Source organism: Salvelinus fontinalis, chromosome 3, assembly GCF_029448725.1.
Source record: "Salvelinus fontinalis isolate EN_2023a chromosome 3, ASM2944872v1, whole genome shotgun sequence".
Classification (NCBI taxonomy): domain Eukaryota; kingdom Metazoa; phylum Chordata; class Actinopteri; order Salmoniformes; family Salmonidae; genus Salvelinus; species Salvelinus fontinalis.
The window spans coordinates 54,566,740-54,591,873 of NC_074667.1; the positions used below are offsets into that span (position 1 = coordinate 54,566,740).

General features: G+C 45.8%; 1 protein-coding gene across 2 annotated transcripts in view; it reads right to left on the bottom strand.

The window, feature by feature from the left end:
- The window catches only part of LOC129851134 (E3 ubiquitin-protein ligase PDZRN3-B-like), a 131,396-nt gene that overhangs the window by 29,976 nt on the left and 76,286 nt on the right, over window positions 1-25,134 (bottom strand). The window contains exon 1 of one of the 2 annotated variants that reach the window (XM_055917441.1): window positions 10,603-10,909. The exons of the other annotated variant lie outside the window; for it this stretch is intronic. Within the exon in view, the coding sequence (XP_055773416.1) occupies window positions 10,603-10,671 (69 nt within the window). The 5' untranslated portion in view covers window positions 10,672-10,909. Of the gene's footprint in view, window positions 1-10,602; window positions 10,910-25,134 lie in introns of those variants that run through there. 2 annotated transcript variants of the gene reach the window in all.

The following is a 25,134-nucleotide window of genomic DNA, read 5'->3' on the forward strand; positions in this document are numbered from 1 at the left end:
ATTAAGATTTCTCTCCACTGGAACTAAGGGGCCTAGCCCAAAATATGAAAAACAACCCCAGACCATTATTCCTCCTCCACCAAACTTTACAGTTGGCACTATGCATTGCGGTAGGTAGCGTTCTCTTGGCATCCGACAAACCCAGACTCGTCCATCGGACTGCCAGATAGTGAAGCGTGATTCATCACTCCAGAGAATGCGTTTCCACTGCTCCAGAGTCCAATGGCGGCCACTCCAGCCGATGCTTGGCATTACGCACGGTGATCTTAGGCTTGTTTGCGGCTGCACACGGCCATGAAAACCCATTTCATTAAGCTCCCGATGAACAGTTCTTGTGCTGACATTGCTTCCAGAGGCAGTTTGGAACTTGATACGTGTTGCAACCGTGGACAGACAATTTTTATGCGCTACTCGCTTCAGTGGTCCCGTTCTGTGGGCTTGTGGCTGAGCTGTTGTTGTTCCTAGATGTTTCCACTAAACAATAACAGCACTTACAGTTGACCGGGGCAGCTCTAGCAGGGCAGAAACTTGAAGAACTGACTTGTTGGAAAGGTGGCATCCTATGACGGTGCCACATTTAAAGTCACTGAGCTCTTCAGTAAGTCCATTCTACTGCCAATGTTTGTCTATAGAGATTGCATGGCTATGTGCTCAATGTTATACACCTGTCAACAACGGGTGTGGCTGAAACATCTGAATTCACTAATTTGAAGGGGTGTCCACATACTATTGAGATTAGCAGCAGCATATATGATGATTGTATGCGAGTATGTGTGCATGCATTTTATGTGTGTGTTGGAGTGTCAGTGTGCGTGAGTGTGTAGACTTCTGTGAGTGTGCATAGACAGTGACATTTAAAAAATAAACACAAGGGTCAACTCAGATAGCTAACAAAATGCCTACACGGACTATTTAGCAGTCTTATAGCTTGTGGATAGAAACTGTTTAACAGCTTCACCATTGAGAGCATCTTGGCTGGCTGTATCACTGCTTGCTGTGGCAACAGCACCGCTCTCGATCGCATGGCGCTACAGAGGGTGGTGAGGACAACCAAGTACATCACTAGGGTCAAGCTCCCTGCCATCCGCCTCTATATCAGGCGGTGTGAAAGGAAGGCCCGGAAAATCGTTAGACTCCAGCCACCCAAACCATAGACTGCCATGCTGAAGCAGAGAGAACAAGTGGTACAGGTGCTGTTGCCATAGCAAGCAGTGATACAACCAGTCAAGATGCTCTCAATGGTGAAGCTGTAGAACTTTGAGGATCTGAGGGGCCCATGCCAAACTTTTTCAACTTCCTGAGGGGGAAGAGGCGCTGTCGAGGCTTCTTCCCAACTGTGCGTGTGGACAATTTAAAGTCCTTAGTGATTTGAACCCTGAGGAACCTTAAGGTCTCGATCCGCTCCACTGCAGCGCAGTTGATGTGGATGGGGGCGTGCTCGCCACCCTGTTTCTTGTAATCCACGATCAGCTCCTTGGTTTTACTGACGTTGAGGGAGAGGTTGTTTTCCCGGCACCACACTGCCAGGTCCCTGACCTCCTCCCTGTAGGCTTTCTTAGGCCTGATCACCGGCAATGATATCAAAGTTATCAGCAAAGTTGATGATGGTGTTGGAGTCGTGCGTGGCCACACAGTCGTGGATGATCAGGCATTACAGGAGGGGACTAAGCACACACCCCTATGGGGCCCCCGTGTTGAGGGTCAGCATTGCAAAGGAAGTCCATGATCTAGTTGCAAACGGAGGTGCTCAGTACTAGGGTCCTAAGCTTGGTGACGGGTTTTGAGGGTACAATGATGTTGAACATTGAGCTGTAGTCAATGAACAGCATTCTCACATAGGTATTCCTCTTATCTAGGTGGGTGAGGGCAGTGTGGAGTGCAATTGAGATTGCGTCGTCTATGGATGTGTTGGGGTTGTATGCAAATTGGAGTGAGTCTAGGGTGACTGGAACGATGGAGTTGATGTGTGCCATAACCAGCCTTTCAAAGCACTTCATGATTACAGATGTGAGTGCTACAGGACGGTAATCATTGTAGCATGAAGCCTTCAAGTTATTGGGAACAGATATGATCATAGTCATCTTAAAACATATGGTGAATACAGACTGGGACAAGGAGATGTTGAAAATGACCGTGAATATGCCTGCCAGCTGATCTGCGCGTGCTCTGAGAACGCGCCCTGAAATACCGTCCGGGCCCGCGGCCTTGCCAGTGATCACCCAGTCCTCTGGTTCGGTGGGTGTTATTGTTGATGCATAAAATGTGTTGAATTCGTCTGGTAGAGAGGTATGGTTGGGCAGATCAAGGCTCCGTAATGGACTGTAGTCCCTGCCACAGCCACGGCCGTCGGAGCCTGCATAATATCACCACACTTTATTCCTATATTGTCCTTTTGCTAGTTTTGATGACTCTGCAGAGGTCCTAACGAGACTTGTTGTACTTGTTCCTGTCCTCAGCCGTTGCCTCAGGGTTGTCTGCGATAGCCCTGTGTGCGGTAGCCCTGTCAGTGAGGGGCTCCTGGTGAATAGCAGCGCAGACACATAATAAGGAATAATGACCCTCTAGCAAAATGGCCCCCACATCTTTGTGTGCTTTAATAAGTGCTTAAACCCCTCTCTCTCTCTGTTGAGATGGTTTATTCATGACAGTGTATTACAGACAGACACAGGGGACACATTGGGGTATTCTAGAGTAGGCCTAGAATGGTTCTCTCTTAATCATGTCATATCACTACCAACTACATTACCAGTCTCTGGGTTTGTACATAAGGCTCCAATGAAAGAGATGTGTAACCGTAAATGAACAGTTACCATCCACAGTGCAGGAATGGGTTTTGTTTTGAGAAACGAATGCAAACAGAAGTACACAAGCACATTTACTTGATAGCAAGAGGTGAAGCTACCAAACGCATTACAATGATTCTGAATAGTTTATAGGCCTACAATGGGTGATTGTTTTGAACAAGACAATATAAATGTAATAGCTGAGAAGAAAGGTGGCTTGTATTGTTCATCTCTCTGGGTGTTTCTGTCCACATACAGAATCACAGAGTTGAGGAAATATTATGTCCTCATAAAAGGAAGCGTCACCCCTGTGTCTGTCTGTCTGTCTTCCCACACTGTAATCTGTGACCCAATATGGGTCCAAATGATGTCAATCTATTTCAGGATACTGCCGGGCCTTTGTGGCAAATGTAATAATCTTCATGTCATTGTTATAACCTCCAGTGTTGTATTTCTATCGGCCTGGTAGAGTGCAGCCAGAGACCACCTCATGTCATTCCAGAGAGTAAATGAAAAATAATGCTTCACAATAACCACTCAGAAAGCAGCAAAACATGACCAACCAGCTACTGTACAAGTACGCCATACTGAGAGTTCAAACTGCTATGATACTGTCTATCAGTTGTTTTTCCATGTCTGACACTATGGGTACATTTACACCTTCTTCTTCGCAGTGTTATAGTGATTGGCAATCAATTCTCTCTCTGTCTTTAGTGCATTGCATAACTTGTTTCAGAGTGTGTTTGTGGTGTCTGTGCTGTTATATCTACATATGGTGTCTGTGCTCCTCAGTGCCATCCTCAGGCTTGACGGAGGAACGGGGGACATGGGCTGGTGCGAGGAGGAGCGCTCCCCTGTGGCTGCTTGCCACCTGCTACAGTGTTGAACAGATGTGGAGGCACACCAGGGTGAACCTGCCTGTTATTAAACACAGTGTAGTGGGCTCCTCCAGCCATCCCATCAGCATAGCCTGCTTTGTCTCCCCACTCCGCCTCTGTCAAGCCTCATTACCAGGAGAGGGGGAGAGGGGAAGAGCCATCCTGGAGCTCCAGATGTCATGCTGCTTTAATGACAGGGGTCCTGACAGTGGGTGTCAGAGCCATGTTGGACAAATATTTCATCTCATTCTCTTCTGTCCGGCTGAAGGAAGACATGCTTAAGCGTTTTTGTAACAAGGCCAATTTTCATATACTTTTGATGAATATCAGAATATTTTGAAGTGAAAAATATTGCCAACAAGGGGTCCAATAGTATCTCACAGTTGTCTCAGATCACAAATGCATGGAATCTGTTTGTGCCAATCTCTTTCTTTACTCACAAACCCTCCCTCTATAACGAGCTGTAAAGATGACACAGTCAAGCAGCAGTGAAAACGTTGATGAGGCCAGCTCTCGTCTGGATCGGAGCTTGAATGGGGGGCTTGTGTTGGAGCTCTCATTAAGCCCTGGGTCTTCTATGAAACACAGACAGGCGCCAGTACCATTACAGGCCACTTGTGGAGAGATTAAGAGCCGTGGGTCAGACAGGACTGTCAGACAGTTTCCAGCTCCCTACCTTCACTGCCCTGACAAAAGCAGCAGAGCTTGCATCTCTGCATGGCACTTACCTTTCCAGCTGTGAGGATTGAGCATGGGGTTCAGGCTGTTCTAGGGGTCAAGTTTACATAGAGGGGGGACTGAGACACTCCCTCCCTCCCATACCTAGCCTGCCCTGCTCAAAGCTCTAATTATCTGTACTTCTTCTGCCTTCAGGCTGCCTTTCATGCTGCTTACTAATACTCTTTCCTAAACAGAGGCTTTTCAAAGGGTTTCTTCATTGAAATCAATGTCATAACTGATCTTCACATATTTGGCAGAGTACAGAAGTTTTTTTGTTAAGTAGATGGTTTAAAAGACATGACTCAAACATGATCTGTTAAGCCTTTTTTGTAGCATTTAGCTTATTGCGCTCAATTTCAAAAGAGTCAACTGAAGAGGCAAAGAAAATGATTCAACAGGGATTTCTAAACAAACTTTGTTCAAATGTCATTCTTAGTAGAGATGACACTCCCATAAGACCGGAGATTCGTACCCATAACTGACTAGAAGGACAGCGATGATGTCCCTGTCTGGGAGCAGTAGGTGTGTCTAAACAGTGAGAAAGAGAGAGAGTAGCAGGGAGTGTTGCGGATCAATAAACCCCCACGGAGCTGTGTGTGTGTGTGTGTGTGTGTGTGTGTGTGTGTGTGTGTGTGTGTGTGTGTGTGTGTGTGTGTGTGTGTGTGTGTGTGTGTGTGTGTGTGTGTGTGTGTAGCGTGGTGTGGGCAGTGTTCCAGGCACCCTGATCTAGAGGATCTGTGTGTATTATCAGTAGATGAAACGGTCGTGCTGCCTGATCCCCAATGTATCCCTTCCTAGGTCTCCCTGATACAGACAACACAGACCACCCTGATCTCTGTCTACAACCACAGCTCCAACCCCATAGGATTCATTTAACAGGCGCGAGGGCAAACACACACACACACACACACACACACACACACACACACACACACACACAACCTTTTGAACTGTCCCATAAGGTGGCCACATGGCACTGTCTGGCACATGCCTACCTGAACTTGGGCATGCATGCAGACAGACAGATGCACGCATGCATGCACTCACACACGGAAAGGCCCCGAGGTCTGATCCACGGATTGGAATAATGGAGAGACTGAAGCCATGTGAAGATATATGCTGGCAGTGAAAAGACTGTTTACCCACATCCAACTGACACAGGAGTAGGACAATAAATGAACCACCGTAAAAATAACCATAATGTTCTGAAAATGAATTATTTTAAAGACACGTTGGCAGATCATTGGAAGCCTGAGACCACCCTCCCTGTCACAGTACAGGTCCTGTTCTAACAGGAAGTGACCTCACCTCAACCCCGGCCTGAGGCACACTCCTCAGGACAGTGAGTGAGTGACCAAAATTAATCTGCACAACACAACAATCCCATGGTTTATAAGCCACCGTCCTGCTGCCACTTACGCAAAAAGCCAGACTGTTTTACAGTGCAACGAAGGTTAATCGAATCGCTAATATTTTCCTTTACTGGTAATGTCACATTGAGATGATGCTTAATCTTTTATCCAGCAGAGTGGCCCGGGGAAACCAAGGCTGACAACATCCTTCTTTATTTATTTTGTTTATCATTCAAGTCAAGGTGCATCAATACAAAAAGATGTATCAAGTTGAAAGGCATGTAAGCATTCTCTGTGTGATCGGGCAGGAAACAAGGGAAGGAGGTTGCTGATGGGCTAGTCTGAGGTTAGCTCCCACTGATGAATAGGGTTTGATGTGAAACACGGAGCAGCCGAGCGGCTTTGTATGCTCTGCCTGGCTCAGTCTGGTCAGGTGGCTCTCCCTCCAGGTAGGAGTAATGGGCAAGACGGAGGGAGGAAGGGAGCCATAAGACAAACAGTAGGACTCCACCAGCTAACAGCCTGCTAACAGCCAGCTAACAGCCAGCTAACAGCCAGCTAACAGCCAGCTAACAGCCAGCTAACAGCCAGCTAACAGCCAGCTAACAGCCAGCTAACAGCCAGCTAACAGCCAGCTAACAGCCAGCTAACAGCCAGCTAACAGCCAGCTAACAGCCAGCTAACAGCCAGCTAACAGCCAGCCAATCAACAGTAATTGACAGGGAGAATGACAGCCTGGCTGTGGCTGGAGATGGAGAGGAACAAAGGAACTCGCTGCCTCCCTCTAGTACCATCTTCTTGCTGTCATGTTTTTTGTAGGGGGTTGGTGGGTGAAAACATGAAATGGAGAAGAAGATGGGGTTGTCTGGTCCCATCACATCAGCTGTTTGATTTACCCAAACCCAGAATCCATTTACCATCACACAAACATACCTCTTCCTTACCAGAGTCCTCCAGTCAGGGCAAAACCTTTTAGTCATTTTGAACCAGACCTGCAATGATCAAAGCAGGGTGATTTGCAGACACAATACTAAGACAGGGCCAGGGCTGTCATCTCTCACTAATGGGAACAGAACAGCTTCTTAGGGAACAATAAGGGAAATCCACACAGAGCTTGCTCATTAACTTCACTTAAATAGCCACCATGCAGCCTGCCACACAGCAGCACCCTGCTCACTAAATGGGTATGTAATATGCTGACAACACTCAGCTGGTGCCCTTCAAGGAAGAACAGAGACAAAAACCCAAAGCTAGAAAACATTACTGGGGTTTTGCTCATAAGACTAAAACCCAGTCTGTCAGAGTCAGACACTTGGAGCTAAAGCCTTGTCTGCTGACAAAATCTGTAGTTGTGTTCTTACTAATACATTGGTAGTGCATACCTGATTTACGATGAATATCCACTCTTAGCACTTCTTTTTCTATCTAGAACCTAAAAGGGTTCTTCGGCTGTCCCCATAGAAAACCCTTTGAAGAACCATTTTTGGTTCCAGGTAGAACCCTTTTGAGTTTCATGTGGAACCCTTTACACATAGGGTTCTACATGGAACCCAAAATAGTTTTACCTGGAAATAAAAAGGGATCTACCTGGAACCAAAATGGTTCTCTGTTGGGGACAGAAGAACCCTTTTGGAACCCTTTTTTCTACGAGTGTAATAATCGTATTGTACAGTGAAGAAGATAATGAAGAAGTATGTGTACACTAGAGGGAATGGTCATGTTTGATCTGAATAACCCCCTTCTGGCCACAAAGGAAACTACACATCAGTGTATCTTTCCCATCATAAGATAATAAAAAATAAAAAGATAGTCAGCAATGAGGGACTATCTATATTTTATAAATGAAGCTATGTTCTCCCTGCCTGACAGAATTAGTACTTTTATTAGGCATAGCAGCAGCAGCAGCAGCAGCAGCAGCAGCAGCTACCGTACACGCTTGTTCCTATTAGGTTCATCTGAGGACAGAGGGGATGTAGACTGACTGGACCTTGAAGAGCCATATGGTTCCCTACTCTACCATTCCCTTTTATTCCTGGTACCCCACTCTACCATTCCCTTTTATTCCTGGTACCCCACTCTACCATTCCCTTTTATTCCTGGTACCCCACTCTACCATTCCCTTTTATTCTTGGTACCCCACTCTACCATTCCCTTTTATTCCTGGTACCCCACTCTACCATTCCCTTTTATTCCTGGTACCCCACTCTACCATTCCCCTTTATTCCTGATACCTCACTCTACCATTCCCCTTTATTCCTGGTACCCCACTCTACCATTCCCTTTTATTCCTGATACCCCACTCTACCATTCCCTTTTATTCCTGGTACCCCACTCTACCATTCCCTTTTATTCCTGATACCTCACTCTACCATTCCCTTTTATTCCTGGTACCCCACTCTACCATTCCCTTTTATTCCTGGTACCCCACTCTACCATTCCCTTTTATTCCTGGTACCCCTCCTGGCCTCCTGGGTGGCGCAGTGGTCTAGGGCACTGCATCGCAGTGCTAGCTGCGCCACCAGAGTCTCTGGGTTCGCGCCCAGGTTCTGTCGCAGCCGGCCGCAACCGGGAGGTCCGTGGGGCGACGCACAATTGGCATAGCGTCGTCCGGGTTAGGGAGGGTTTGGCCGGTAGGGATATCCTTGTCTCAGTATGTAAAAATGTAAAAATGTAATAAAATGTATGCACTCTACTGTAAGTCGCTCTGGATAAGAGCGTCTGCTAAATGACTAAAATGTAAAATGTACCCCACTCTACCATTCCCCTTTATTCATGGTACCCCACTCTACCATTCCCTTTTATTCCTGGTACCCCACTCTACCATTCCCTTTTATTCCTGGTACCCCACTCTACCATTCCCTTTTATTCCTGGTACCCCACTCTACCATTCCCTTTTATTCCTGGTACCCCACTCTACCATTCCCTTTTATTCCTGGTACCCCACTCTACCATTCCCTTTTATTCCTGGTACCCACTCTACCATTCCCTTTTATTCCTGGTACCTCACTCTACCATTCCCTTTTATTCCTGGTACCTCACTCTACCATTCCCTTTTATTCCTGGTACCCCACTCTACCATTCCCTTTTATTCCTGGTACCCCACTCTACCATTCCCTTTTATTCCTGGTACCCCACTCTACCATTCCCTTTTATTCCTGGTACCCCACTCTACCATTCCCTTTTATTCCTGGTACCCCACTCTACCATTCCCTTTTATTCCTGGTACCCCACTCTACCATTCCCTTTTATTCCTGGTACCCCACTCTACCATTCCCTTTTATTCCTGGTACCCCACTCTACCATTCCCTTTTATTCCTGGTACCCCACTCTACCATTCCCTTTTATTCCTGGTACCCCACTCTACCATTCCCTTTTATTCCTGGTACCCCACTCTACCATTCCCGTTTATTCCTGGTACCCCACTCTACCATTCCCGTTTATTCCTGGTACCCCACTCTACCATTCCCTTTAATCATGGTCTTGGTGACCAGAGCACAAGTCCCAGGCTGTACAATGTCCAAGTGATCTTCTTCAACGTCGGTATTACAGTATACTGGAACAGAAGTAACTACCTTTCATAAAAAACAGAAATGTGTGCTTGATGGCTAGTATTACATTTATTTTCTGAAGGCTATATCTTCATGCTTTTTTCCCCCTCACAGCCTCAGTTTGTCGGGGCATGGACTCTACAAGGTGTCAAAAGCGTTCCACAGGGATGCTGAACCATGTTGACTCCAATACTTCCCACAGTTGTGTCAAGTTGGCTGGATGTCCTTTGGGTGGTGGACCATTCTTGACACACAGTAAACTGTTGAGCATGAAAAACCCAGCAGCGTTGCAGTTCTTGACACAAACCAGTGTGCCTGGCACCTATTACCATACCCCGTTCAAAGGCACTTCAATCGTTTGTCTTCCCCATTCACCGTCTGAATGGCACACATACACAATCCATGTCTCAATTGTCTCAAGGCTTAAAAATCCTTATTGAACCTGTCTCCTCTCCTTCATCTACACTGATTGAAGTGGATTTAACAGGTGACATCAATAAGGGATCATAGCTTTCACCTGGTCAGTCTATGTCATGGAAAGAGAAGGTGTTCTTAATGTTTTGTATACTCATTGTATCTAAACATAGGGACAAGGGATGATTCATTCCTCATTGATAAATTAACTTTGTTCAAAACAAACAATTGTTTACATTAATCAAATACCTATACAACACTTCTTGTCTATTATCATAGTGAAACATCTGCAGTCTAAGCACTTTAGTGTTAAACAAATTTTAAACGGAAGTGAACGAGGGGTTAAAGTCAGAAGTGGCTGAGTCGGGAGTCACTTGACAATGAGGTGGGTTATGATCAGCACACACTAACAGACACATTCAGAGAGCTGTCAGCTCTCCCTCAGTCCTCCTTTATCAAGACCTCCTCACCACCGCTCCGTGACCTCGCGCCCAGAGTTCACACGACTGCAACACCAGTGGGGATCCAGCTTGCCAGCCAGGCAGCCACAACAGCACTCTACTACACTACTATACTCCAACCCTGTCACTCAATCTGCCCTAGCCACACTGGCATCAAACCAACAGAGGCCAATGCAAAGAAAAAAACACCAAACTACAACACAAAGCCAACACATCTACAACCTCTACAACCACATCAAACTGAATCCCAGCTAGTGAATAAATCAGTACTTACAAGACGTAATGCAAAAGTATGACCTTGAATCACCACATTCAATACATTAACTTTGCAGTAGACAACGAAACATCTGTAGAACCTCTACACTTTGAGTTGACATCAGCAGTGATTCAACAGCCCTGAAAGTTCAGCTGTTCAGAAGAGGGCAGAAGTGGCTTGGTTACATTACCTGGCAGACTTCATAGAGTAGTTTGTATTGCTCCTCAGGCTTCTGCAGGGTACAGAGGCTGCATCCCATGGTGGAGGAATCTCACCATACAGTCTTGCTCTCCAGTCAGCCAGGCAAGTTGTCTCTCTCTCTGGGCTGCTGGCTCACATGGAGCTGCTGACCAGGCTGCTCCGTCTCGCAAACTCACCCAGGAAATAGCTGAAAGGATTTACATGAAGGCAGTGCAGCCAGTCATGCACGCGTGTCCTGAGTGTGTGTGTGTGAGTAGGAGTAAGCACGCTCTACTCTCAGTCTGTCTCTCACTAACTCACTCCCTCCCTCACTCTGAGCCAGCGCCTCTCCTCACCCCATATACACCCCCTCATGCATATTAAGCAGCCGCTCATTGAATAATCATGAGGGACTGCCCCAATACGACGGGGTGAGCTAACCGCAGACTATGCCAGTGGAAGTTTTATTAATTAACAATAATTACGCCTATTGTGCTGGGGACAAAATGAGTGACATGGAGGCTTTTTGTAGTCACTGCAAACAAACATGATTTCCTCTTATGGGAGCAAGGAGATCTTGTCAGTCTTAATTATTCCAGGAATTTCATTTGAATGCTTTAGCATTGTGACAATGAGCCCAGTCCCATGTGCACAGAGCCACATAAAGGCATCCATCTCCAATGTCGAATTAGACACAAAGTCCACAGAAATGCTCTATAGCTTTTTCACAAAAGAGATTGACATAAAACAAAAGAGTAGAGGGAATTTTAAATGTTTCATGCCCTGGGTTCAATTTAGGCTTTTTTTCACCATGACCTTTGTCACATTCTTTCTTAGGAAAAGCCAAACTATTCTTTCTCCTATTGGGTGGGCAGACGGACAAACAAAAACAAATCAAATGTTTACGCTTCCTAAAACAGAGGGAAGCTTCAGCCAATGGAGCCACTGATGGTAAGTGACATGCCATTCTCTGATGGGTCTTGGTACCCGCTCCGGTGCCATGCAGCCATCCAAACTGTAATGCCAATTAGGGTTAGATAGTGGGGCGTCGGGTGGCCCTGCTTATTTTGATAAGGGGTGGCAGTGCCCTCCCAGAAACAGAGTGCCACTGTCGTACCCCCTCCGCCTCTGCTCCAGCATAGTATATAGATACAGCATAGTATCTCAGGCCTGCTCCACCATGAACCATGGCATAGCCTAATGTAGCAGGTGTAGAAAGACACCTGAGTGGAGTTCCCACTTCCCTTTTTCAGAGGAAATGGAAGTTAAGTTGAAAATACCGTATCCATTAAAACCGGATGTTAGCATTTTCTGGCTACTCCACATAGGCTAGCCATGGCACTGCTCCAAGGGATCCTCCTTCAGAGCAAGACAACTTCCTCCGGTGTTCCATTCTATAGGATCCAGCCAAAGCCTTATCCATCTGCAGAGGTTTAACCATTGGAGGACTGGCAATGAATAATCATCCCTTTTCCCACCACGTTAGTTTTGAAACACCCAGCACGCCTTACCAACAGAAACAATATGATAGTATTACAGAGCTGATACTCAGGAAAACCTGTCACAGGCAAATTAAGGATGAGCTATATTTGCAGGAACTGTTATTATAATCAGTATTATAGTGTGTAGTCCAACAGCTTGTATTTAGTCCCAGTGGTCAGTGTGCTGATAGCCAGGCTTTACTGGAGCGGAGGCTACGCTCAGTGTAGTTGATCACCATGACAGCCAGTGCTATGCTAGTCTTAGCCACAGTGTTGGCCTGCCTGGGGCTGGAATGATTGGAGCAATCTAGAGAGAGAGAGCACACTCTCTATGCATCTCTTTCACACTATATTCAAGAATATTCAAGAACAAAGAGCACACACTCAATCTCATATAGGAACACCTGAAAGAGCAGAGAGAGCCAGAGAGATATTCACACTGGAGAATGAACCACATGACTGACAAAGAAACAATATGGATGGGATAAAGTACAGTTGAAGTTGGAAGTTTACATACACCTTCGCCAAATACATTTAAACTCAGTTTTTCACAATTCCTGACATTTAATCCTAGTAAAAATTCCCTGTTTTATGTCAGTTAGGATCACCAATTTATTTTAAGAATGTGAAATGTCAGAATTATAGTAGAGAGAATTATTTACTTCAGTTTTATTTCTTTCATCACATTCCCAGTGGGTCAGAAGTTTACATACACTCAATTAGTATTTGGTAGCATTGCCTTTAAATTGTTTAACTTGGGTCAAACGTTTCAGATAGCCTTCCACAAGCTTCCCACAATAAGTTGGGTGAATTTTGGCCCATTCCTTCTGACAAAGCTGGTGTAACTGAGTCAGGTTTGTAGGCCTCCTTGCTCACACAAGCTTTTTCAGTTCTGCCCACAAATTTTCGATGGGATTGAGGTCAGGGCTTTGTGATGGCCACTCCAATACCTTGACTTTGTTGTCCTTAAGCCATTTTGTCACAACTTTGGAAGTATGCTTGGGGTTATTGTACATTTGGAAGACCCAAGCTTTGGAAGACCCAAGCTTTAACTTCCTGACTGATGTCTTGAGATGTTGCTTCAATATATCCACATAACTTTCCTCCCTCATGACATCTATTTTGTGAAGTGCACCAGGCCCTCCTGCAGCAAAGCACCCCCACAACATGATGCTGCCACCCCCGTGCTTCATGGTTGGGATGGTGTTCTTCGGCTTGCAAGCCTCCCCCTTTTCACTCCAAATATAACGATGGTCATTACGGCCAAACAGTTCTATTTTTGTTTCATCAGACCAGAGGACATTTCTCCAAAAAGTACACTCTTTGCCCCCCATGTGCAGTTGCAAACGGTAGTCTGGCTTTTATATGGCGGTTTTGGAGCAGTGGCTTCTTCCTTGCTGAGCAGCCTTTCAGGTTATGTCGATATAGGACTAGTTTTACTGTGGATATAGATACTTTTGTACCTGTTTCCTCCAGCCTCTTCACAAGATCCTTTGCTGTTGTTCTGGGATTGATTAGCACTTTTCACACCAAAGTACGTTCATCTCTAGGAGACAGAATGTGTCTCCTTCCTGAGCGGTATGACGGCTGCGTGGTCCCATGGAGTTTATACTTGCATACTATTGTTTGTACAGATGAACATGTGTTCAGGTGTTTGGAAATTGCTCCCAAGGATGAACCAGACTTGTGGAGGTCCACAATTTTTTTCTGAGTTCTTGGCTTATTTCTTTTGATTTTCCCATGATGTCAAGCAAAGAGGCACTGAGTTTGAAGCTAGGCCTTGAAATACATCCACAGGTACACCTCCAATTGACTCAAATAATGTCAATTAGCCTATCAGAAGTATCTAAAGCCATGACATCATTTTCTGGAATTATCCAAGCTGTTTAAAGGCACAGTCAACTTAGTGTATGTAAAATTCTGACCCACTGGAATTGTGATACAGTGAATTATAAGTGAAATAATCTGTCTGTAAACAATTATTGGAAAAATTACTTGTGCCAAGCACAAAGTAGATGTTCTAACCGACTTGACAAAACCATAGTTTGTTAACAAGAAATGTGTGGAGTGGTTGAAAAACGAGTTTTAATGACTCCAACCAAACTGTATGTAAACTTCCCACTTCAACTGTATGTATACTTGATTCATTAATCACAAAAATGTGACAATGAAAATAATAGCCTAATAACCTGTCTGTCACACCCTGATCTGTTTCACCTGTCCTTGTGCTTGTCTCCACCCTCCTCCAGGTGTCGGCCATCTTCCCCATTATCCCCTGGGTACTTATACCTGTGTTCTCTGTTGCCAGTTCGTCTTGTTTGTCAAGACAACCAATGTTTTGTCTCAGCTCCTGCTTTCCCGAGTCTCTCTTTGGACGGGCGGTCTATAGGCCGGGTCACCCACCATACCACTTCCATCAACCTACGAGTGTCGGAGAACCACAGTGAGACGATCCAATTTCTGCTAATTGAGTCTCTGCGGGTTCCTGTGGTGTTGGGATTCTTTTGGCTCCAGCGACACAATCCCTTGATTGACTGGGCTACTGGAGCCATCGTGGGCTGGAGCCCGTTCTGCCAGGCTCATTGCCTGAAATCAGCTCTGCCTGCCCCGGTACATCTTCCTGGGGGCTTGGAAATTGCCCCGAACCTCTCCACCATTCCCTCGGAGTACCAGGACCTCCGGGAGGGGTTCATTAAGGCCCGGGCTACTTTGCTTCTGCAACACCGACCGGTACCCAAGGATGTTAAGCCGGATGCGCTGGCACGCCGCTATAACCCCACGGCTACACCCCCGGAAGCTGAGACCTTTTCACCTGCTCCAAAATCATTAGCTCCTCTGCTGTTCGTCCTCTGTTGCCCCGTACCCTCCGTATACTTCCTACTTGTCATGTGTCTTGATGTAAATTCATGTCTCACAGCCCTTTGTCTCCTGTCTCAGCTCCTGCTTTCCCCAGTCGCTCCTTTTCTCGCTCTTCTGGTTTTGACCTTTGCCTGTCCTGACTCTGAGCCCGCCTGCCTGACCACTCTGCCTGCCTCTGACTGAGTCTGCCTTCCGTCTGGTGCCTTTGCCCCTACTCTGGATTACTGACCCCTGCCTGCTGTGACCTGTCGTTTGCCTGCTCCTGTTGTAATAAACATTGTTACTTCAACACAGTCTGCACTTGAGTCTTACCTGAAACGTGATACTGTCACTGCATTAATCAAATTACCAATTAATTTCTAGTTGCTGTGACAACAGTATACCATCGCCCGCCCGCCCTCCCCCACCACTGCGAATGGTGAGGCTGAAACATTTTGGGGTGTAAACAGACTTCAAACAGCAGCTTGATCTATGGGCTCTGGAGACAAGGAGTCCAACAGGAAGTCCCAGTCATTAGTGAGAGACAGAGACACAGTCTCCTGCCTCTACACAGGACCCAGTACCAAGTAGGACCAAGAGGTAATAATGTCATGTGTGTCACTGTAAACATCGGGGGGTTTGGCTAGAGGAAGGGGACAGGGGTTATCATGTCCCTCCCTCATTAGCTATGGGGTCCTTTGAAAGTGTGGGTCTCCTGTGCTGTGTAGCTCCCTGCTTGACTGGGTCATTTATATTCATGGTGTCTCTGTAGTGCCGCTCTGTAGCACTCTGCTCTGTAAGGGTCCCGCTGGGGCCAGTTTAACAGTTGTGTTTTTAACTACAGAAACAGACGAATCAGCAGAGGAGCTGTGCGACACTCACTGACTGGGTCTGGCTCAGAGTCACTCTCTGTCTTCCACACATTTTCTCATTATCCGTCTCTCTCTTACTCTTTCTTTGTTAGACAAGTTCTCAGGATACAACTGGATTGAAGAGACCAGAAATCACATACGTATGTGCAGTATCTCCAACAGTTATTTCACCTGTTATTACCATGATTGTGTGCCCTTCCTCAGTCTATAAACTATTGACCAAAGTTTGACAACATCTCCATTCTACTATGATCCACTCGGATACAGATGGCATGTATTTACAAGCGCGTAGTTGACACCTGCTCAACACCCGCTCAGCTCAGACTAATTGAGGATTTACTGTGAGTGCACCAGTGTTAACAGGGTCAGTCTCAGTGCTGATCTGTGGTGCAGTTTAAACAGTGCTTTTACTGCCTGTCTGACTGCAGGGCAGAGCAGCATCTCTGTAGATCTACTAGGGTCTCTTCACCGTGCCACTGAGTTAAGTGAAGATGACCTCGGCATTTCAGCACGCCACGCTGGAAAATGTCAAGCTATCAATCTTCCTATCTATCGGACGATTCGCCTGGGCAAAATAAGTTGTGTGAATGTCTTCCAACCTGGATTTAGTTTTTATGACCTGAGAAGATCAGAGAGAAACAGTTTTTTTTTCAGAATGTTGAGAATGGTCGGGGGTAGTGGCGACGTGGCAACATGTGACGAAGGAAACAGGGGGTTTAGCAGAATGTTGAGAATGGTCGGGGGTAGTGACGACGTGGCAACATGTGACGAAGGAAACAGGGGGTTTAGCAGAATGTTGAGAATAATCTGCGGTAGTGACGACGTGGCAACATGTGAAGAAGAAAAACAGGAAACGATGGCTGATAGTGATAAGAGTCCAGTCCTTCTCACACGCCATAATGCTCTGTCCAGACACCAGCAGAGGTGGTGGGAGGGGTGGAATAGAGACATCTATAGAAATAAATAGAAGTGTCTGGTTCCTTCCATGGCTGATGTATTCCGTGTCACCTCCCCTCCCTGCAGACATGCTAGGCCAGGCTGAGACTAGGCTGTGGAAGTAGAAAGGAGAGAGGCGTGGTCATACTCTCACAGGCTCCCACAGTGGTGTGGCCGGGTAGACATTCAGTGGCGTCTGCCCTGAGTTGACTTTGGACCTGGGCTACACCTATCATCTCCTTAATCTGTAGACAATATGAGGGATGGAGGACCCACTCGGTTCAGCACTGGCTTTATGAACAATGGAGACAGCGGGTGAACAGGTGTGAGAAAGAGGGACAGAGAAGAAGAAGAACAAGAACAAGGAGGAGGAAGAGCGAGAGAGAGGGGAGAGAGAGAGAGGGATGGAGAGGGGAGAGAGAGAGAGGGATGGAGAGGGGAGAGAGAGAGAGGGATGGAGAGGGGAGAGAGAGAGGGGGGGGGGAGAGAGAGAGGGGGATGGAGAGGGGAGAGAGAGAGGGATGGAGAGGGGAGAGAGAGAGAGGGATGGAGAGGGGAGAGAGAGAGAGAGGGGGGGGAGAGAGAGAGAGGGATGGAGAGGGGAGAGATAGAGAGGGATGGAGAGGGGAGAGATGGAGAGGGGAGAGAGAGAGAGGGATGGAGAGGGGAGAGAGAGAGAGGGGGGAGAGAGAGGGATGGAGAGGGGAGAGAGAGAGAGAGGGGGATGGAGAGGGGAGAGAGAGGGGGGAGAGAGGGGAGATATTGAGAGGGAGGGAGAGGGGAGAGAGAGGGGGGAGAGAGGGGGGAGATAGAGAGGGAGGGAGAGGGGAGAGAGAGGGGGGAGAGAGAGAGGGAGGGAGAGAGAGAGAGGGATGGAGAGGGGAGAGAGAGAGAGGGAGGGAGAGAGAGAGAGGGATGGAGAGAGAGAGAGGGATGGAGAGGGGGGAGAGAGAGAGAGGGGGGAGAGAGAGGGGGATGGAGAGGGGAGAGAGAGAGAGAGGGGGGAGAGATAGAGAGGGAGGGAGAGGGGAGAGAGGGGGGAGAGAGGGGAGAGATAGAGAGGGAGGGAGAGGGGAGAGAGAGGGGGGAGAGAGGGGAGAGAGAGAGAGGGAGGGAGAGGGGAGAGAAAGAGAGGGGGGAGAGAGGGAGAGAAAGAGAGGGGAGAGAAAGAGAGCGATAGAGAAAGAGAGGGAGGAAGAGAGATGGTGGGTGTAAGAGGAGAGTGAGGAAGAGTGAGCAGAGGGTGTACTTTATGGAGTTCCCCTCCTTTAAGCCTTGCCGTTGGGGCCTGTGTGTGTGTGTCTGTGTGTGTCTGTGTGTGTGTGTGTGTGTGTATGTGTGTCCACCCCTAGAACAATAGTCTGTGCATAATTTATCAGACAGCTGTCAGCTCCACGTTTCTGTTGACTGTGATCCACAGATCCCCCACCAACAGAGACAGGCACCAGGGGAATCACAGTCCCCACAACCTTTTAATTTGGAGGGGAGAGCAACTAATAATGTCTACCCCTGCTGTACAGTATGGACATTTACTTGGCTTGGGAGAAAACCATGCAGAGGATCACTGTCTCAATCACTAGATCTGCCTTAACAAAGATATTCTGAATGTACTCCTAGAGGAGTTAGAAAACAAAACATCAGATTGCATTTAAATCTCAGCTCCTCTCCTTCTCCCCACATCACTGTATGTCTTTCATCATGTACTGCATTCAGCTGGGGCTACCTCTACCTGTCTATATTTGCCATCTTGTGGGATATGGGAAAACGAAACAAAGTCACTACAAAAGCACAGAACCACATGTCATATCTGATAAGAAAATATCATTCACTGCCAAACAGCAAAACAACAGATCCAACACAGAGTTTGTTAGCTTTTAAAAAATAAACAGTGTTCACACACTGGAGATTGCAGGGCTCCACGCTGCTTCTAATAGAGTGACTTGGCTATAAGCTGCTGTCTGTCAGAGAGAGAGAGATAGCGAGTGACAGCGATAGTGAGCGACAGCGAGGGTGAGAGAGAGCGAGCGAGAGCTGGGTGTTCACACAGGGATTTTTATGTAAATAAATTGGTTCTGTGATGACAGAGAGTGACTGAGTCTGAGGTAATGGATTCTACTGTGGCCAGGGGGCTGACAGATCCAATATGTCTCCAGCCATGGCAGGACTCCAACCCTCCAATGCAGGACCTCTGGTCCCAGCAAAATTAACGGCCATAATAGAGCCACTAAAATCTTCACCTAACCTTTGCTACAAATAAAAAGGCTGCCGATTGCCTCCAGCAAGGTATAATAAAACACTATTTACAGCTAATTATCCAAATGCCACGACATTCCTCCTGAAGGTAACTCATGCCGCTTGTCAACACAGTTATTAGGCAGAATATTGAAGGAGTTCATATTTCATCCCTGTCGCACCGGTCACATCTCTCCTGTTCTGAGAGCAGAGCTACAGCTCGGTGGGCAGTGGGGCACCCTCCATCCTCCATGACCAGGGACTCTCTCTCTCGGTTCTGACCTGGACACTGGCTTCTGTCACCAGCTCATTCCCAGACCCATCAGCACTCCTGGCTGAGTCGGTGTGTTTACAGCCAAGGTTGTGGACTGGACAGAGCTCAATTTGTTGGGCATGGAGTGAGACAGGACCACTGTGGGGTTGAATCAGTAGGTCTGTGTTCCAAGTGGTCTGTCTCTGGGGCTGTGGATGGAGAGATATTGGACAGGTCCATGTTCAGGAGTCCATCTCATTACATTACAGTGCCCTCCCAACTGAAAGGACTGAGTGAGGGGTGACCTCATTGACAGGTGAGTAACTGACATGAGGATGATATCACAGGCTTCTATACTAGGATAGAGACCTACTGTAGGCCCACGACCAACAAGTCAACCATGATGAATGAGGACCACTGCCGAAGGAGTAAAGAAACAATATTTCTCTATGTGCAAAGCTGACCGTCTGTGTTACTTCACAAGATTTAATGATATTGAAACATCTTAACTGGGCTAACTCAAAGACTGAGACACTCAGTAAATCTTTACATTAACAACCCCTCTCCCCGTTAGTCACTCAGCCAGCAGACAGACAGTGACCTCTGTGTGGCCAAGCGAGAACTAGAGGGGGAATTCCCAGCCTCCCTGTTATTTTTGCCGAGTCACTGAGCAGTTTTAAAGTGAGGTAGATGTCCCATTTCTTAAGATCGGTCATGCCTGACCTCCAGACACATTGGACTTCACTATGAATGATAGCTAAAGTAAATTTATGCAGGCTGAACCCTCCACCGCTCACCGATAAGTAACCAAACATACACTTACCCACAGTTTCTGCTTGGTCTTTAAAGACAATTCTAGTTGTTAGATTGTCTAGCAGAATGATTCAGGAACAACATCTGATACCAGATGGAACATTTGAAGGCAGAGAAGTTCATCCTAAATCTTGTCATCTTCAGGGAAATCATACAGTACATGTAGAGAAAAGCAATTGTTTTATTCTCTGTAGTTTTCCCTGTGATAGGAAATCATCACAGTTGTATTGAGTAAAGTACACTACATGACCAAAAGTATGTGGACACTCATGGGCATAAATATGGAGATGGTTCCACTTTGCAGCTATAACAGCTTCCACTCCTCTGGGAAGGCTTTCCACTAGATGTTGGAACATTGACACGGGGACTTCCTTCAATTCAGCCACAAGCGCATTAGTGAGGTCGGGCACTGATGTTGGGCGATTAGGCCTGGCTCGCAGTCGGCATTCCAATTCATCCCAAATGTGTTCGGTGGGGTTGCAGTCAGAGCACTGTGCAGGCCAGTTATGTTCTTTCGCACCGATCTCAACAAACAATTTCAGTATGGACCTCGCTTTGTGCACAGGGGCATTGGCATTCAGAAACAGGAAAGAGCCTTCCCCAAACTGTTGCCACAAAGTTGGAAGCACATAATCTGATTTCCCTTCACTGGAACCAAGGAGCCTAGTACAAACCATGAAAAACAGCCCCAGACCATTATTCCTTCTCCACCAAACTTTACAGTTGGCACTATGCATTCTCCTGGCATCCACCAAACCCAGATTTTTCCGTCGGCCTGTCAGACGATGAAGCGCGATTCATCACTTCAGAGAACGAGTTTCCACTGCTCCAGAGTCCAATGGCGGCTACCTTTAAACCACTCCAGCCGACGCTTGGCAATGCGCATGGTGATCTTAGGCTTGTGTGCGGCTGCTCAGCCATGGAAACCCATTTCATAAAGCTCCCGACGAACAGTTATTGTGCTGATGTTGCTTCCAGAGGCAGTTTGGAACTCGGTAGTGAGTGTTGCAACCGAGGACAGGTGATTTTTATGCGTTACACGCTTCAGCACTCGGCGGTCCCATTCTGTGAGCTTGTTTGGCCTACCACTTCACGGCTGAGCCGTTGTTGCTCCTAGAAGTTTCCACTTCACAATAACAACACTTACAATTGACCAGGGCAGCTCTAGCAGGGCAGAAATTTGATGAACTGACTTGTTGGAAAAGGTGGCATCCGTCACTGAGCTCTTCAGTAAGGCCTTTCTACTGCCAATGTTTGTCTATGAAGATTGCATGGTTGTGTGCTCAATTTTATACACCTGTCAGTAACGAGTGTGGCTGAAATAGCTGAATCGACTAATTTGAAGGGGTGTCCACATAGTTTGTATATATAATGTGTATCCAGTGACCTGGAGCTTTCTGGGCCCAGTTTTCTAAAATGATCTATCTGGCTATCGGATAGGATTAAATGCATAGAAATAGAATGAATAGAATGGGAGTCCCCATCCAAATCAATGATTTGTATGTTCTATTCATTATATTTCTATGCATTTAATCTTATTCGATAGCTGAAATCCAGATAGATCATTTTTGAAAAACCGGGCCCTGAAGATTTCCTATGGCAATCTGTTTTGGTAACACCACTGATTACTCCCATAGTGTATTGGATTAAACTACTGCACAGTAACAGCACCCAAACATTCTACCATAACACTTACTGTCACTGGCTAAACTTCATATGGTTATTTTGTGAACCTTTTCAGTCGTCCACTATTCTCCAAGCCGGAGTGTAACGCATAATATTTACTTGTTATAATAAGAATGATACTTCACATGAACATGATCCTTTCCCAGTGATAATCATACTATCATATCTAATTTTATTTGTCACATGTACCGAATACAACAGGTATTCAGTGAAATGTCCTTACCTTACAGTGAAATGTCCAGCTGACCATTTGATTAATTGTTCAGCAGTTTTATGGCTTGGGGGTAGAAGCTGTTAAGGAGCCTTTTGAACCTAGACTTGGTGCTATAGTACCGCTTTCCATGAGGTAGCAGAGAGAACAGTCTATGACTTGGGTGTCTGGACTCTTCCTCTGACACAACCTAGTATAGAGGTCCTGGATGGCAGGAAGCTTGGCACCAGTAATGTACTCGGCTGTACGCACTACCCTCTGTAGTGCCTTTCGTTTGGATGCAGAGCAGTTGCCATACCAGGTGGTGATGCAACTGGTCAGGATGATCTCGATGGTGCAGCTGTAGAACTTTTTGAGGATCTGGGGACCCATGCCAAATATTTTCAGTCTCCTGAGGGAGAAAAGGTGTTGTCCTGCCCTCTTCATGACTTTCTTGGTGTGTTTGGACCATGATAGTTTGTTGGTGATGTGGACACCAAGGAACTTGAAACCCCCGACCCGCTCCACTGCAGCCCCATCGATGTGAATGGTGGCGTGGTCTGCCCTCCTTATTCTGTAGTCCATGATCATCTCCTTTGTCTTACTCATGTTTAGGGAGAGGTTGTTTCCTGGCACCACACTGCCAGGTCTCTGACCTCCTTCCTATAGGCTGTTTCATCGTTGTCATTGATCAGGCCTACCACCATTCTGTCGTCAGCAAACTTAAATGATGGTGTTGGATTAGTGCTTGGCCACGCAGTCGTGGGTAACAGGGTGTACAGGAGGGGACTAAGCACGCACCCCTGAGCGGCCCGTGTCTTTTTTTCTTCTTTTTTTTCTTTTCGTATGCATACATATGCACATATATACATACACATACCTATAGACATACATACTTTTTTAAAGAGTATACCTTCATTATTATTCCCCGCAAACCCTACCACCGATCCCCCAATTGGAGTAAACTGATAAACATTTCTGTTTTTACCTTCAATTTATACATCTTATACACATTTTACAGACACAGTCTACTTTATAATAGTTCTCTCTTGTTTGTTCTTAGTCCTTCCTCTATTTATGTTGTCAATCCAGTTTGATTTCCACTTGTAACTGTGCTATTTCACAAAAGCTCCGCACCTATACACATTTCACAGATCCCGTATGCCCTACATTGTTTATCTTGTTATTAGTCCCACCCTTCAGCTCCACTCAACCCTTCCCATCTATCTTCCAACATCATCCATTTCAGATTTTTATTTGCCATATATTTTTCAACTGTGCTGTGATGCTTCACAAAAGATTTGAATCTTCCTATTCTCATAGCTTCCACGGATTGTAAATTAAAAATAAACATTTTTGCTAAAATAATTATTATATTATTGATTGATTGACTACGGCTTTTCAAATCCCCCAGTATTGCTATCTGTAGCGTTAGTTCTACGCAAATGTTGCAATTCTTCAACCATTCCTGGACCTGTGACCAAAAACGAGCTACATACGGACAATACCAAAATAAATGATCTAATGACTCTGCCTCCTCACAGCAGAATCTGCAGAGCTGGGAAGATTGTATCCCCCATATATATAACATTCTATTAGTTGCAAGAATTTTGTACAATAATTTAAATTAAAAAATTAGAAGTTTTGAATCCGGCGTTGTTTTGCGTATCAATTCATAAACCATGTGCCATGGAATGGGTACATCGAAAATCTCTTCCCAACTATTTTGCAATTTATATGGCACAGCTGTCAGTTTTTTGGTCCTTAAATTAAATTGGTATATGTTTTTATTTATCACACTTTTCTTTAACCATTTATGTTCTTTAATATAGGGCCGACATACAAGTTCCTTACTTTTTTCCCCTTCTACTTGCCTCTTCCATTTTTGTGGTAATGCTGCAATTAATTGGTTGTAATTTTGGGTAGAGCAGACATTTCCATGTCTGTGTTAGCTGCATGTGTGACTACTCCACCAGTCCTATTTATGATATCATTCACAAAAATTATACCTTTTTTAAACATTTCTTCGATAAATACAGTTTTTTTTATCAATTACTATATTTGAATTTAACCACAATATTTGTTGTACTATTTGTTCCGTCCTTTCAGGTGGATTAAACTGAAATTGCAACCAACTTTCTAAGGCTTGTTTAAAAGGGGCCCGTGTTGAGGGGCCCGTGTTGAGGATCAGCATGGCAGATGTGTCGTTGCCTACCCTTACCAGCTGGGGGCGGCCCATCAGGAAGAGCAGGATCTAGTTGCAGAGGGAGGTGTTTAGTTCCGGGGATCTTAGTTTAGTGATGAGCTTTGTGGGCACTATGGTGTTGTGATAATATGGTGGAGGAGTGGAGCCCAGGGACATACAGTAACAGACTGGTCCATCTAATCCAGTCCCCCCCTGTCCCTGTCAGTCTCTCTAGGCCCTGCCCTGACATCTGTTTAACACAATGCCAACATCGTTAGGCCGATAAGTGAATTTAATAAGCAACTCCCAGAGTATCAAAGTACAATTTATCACAACTCCACTTCCCCCCTCTCCCTCTGATCCCCAGATAACAGAAAGGTTACTGCTTTTAAAGGAGATCGACTAAATTAAATTGTGACAGATGTCATAACTGAATACCTTAAAAACTCTTTTCACTAACAGTGTAGGCTAATGCGCTCAATTTGTCAAATTGTGACGACTCAACTTTTAATGCATGTTAATGTTTGTAAACAACCAGTAATGTATGCAATTACTATGTGGGGGTCTTTATAATCCATGATAAAAGCTCATTATAAATGCTAAGAGGAAACAGGTGAATGCTTGTCATTTTCCTGTTCATTTCCCACATACCAGTATGAATCTTTATGCTTTAACAACATTTTCAGCAGAAAGAATGTCATGTTAGAAGCATTTTTCCTGTGTGTCTTTCAGTGTTTTGCATAATGAATGACCATTAGCTGGTTATGTTCTATCTAGAGTAAAAATGGGATGAATCAAGCAGAGACGGTGTTTGATTCAATACAAGATACTGATTGAAGCCATTTCATTTCCAAGCCTCTGTATCTCTGTGTATCTTCTTGCCATGAAGTGCAGGTTTCCCCTTTGAGATCCAGTACGCTTCCATGAGCCCCATGTTATTAGTACAACTGTAATTCCATAAGTATTATTTCCTCCACAGACCCTAAAGAGAGAATTATGTTTGATTGAAAATAATACATCCCACAAATGTAGCCTCTGCTTTCCCCTGCTCTCTCC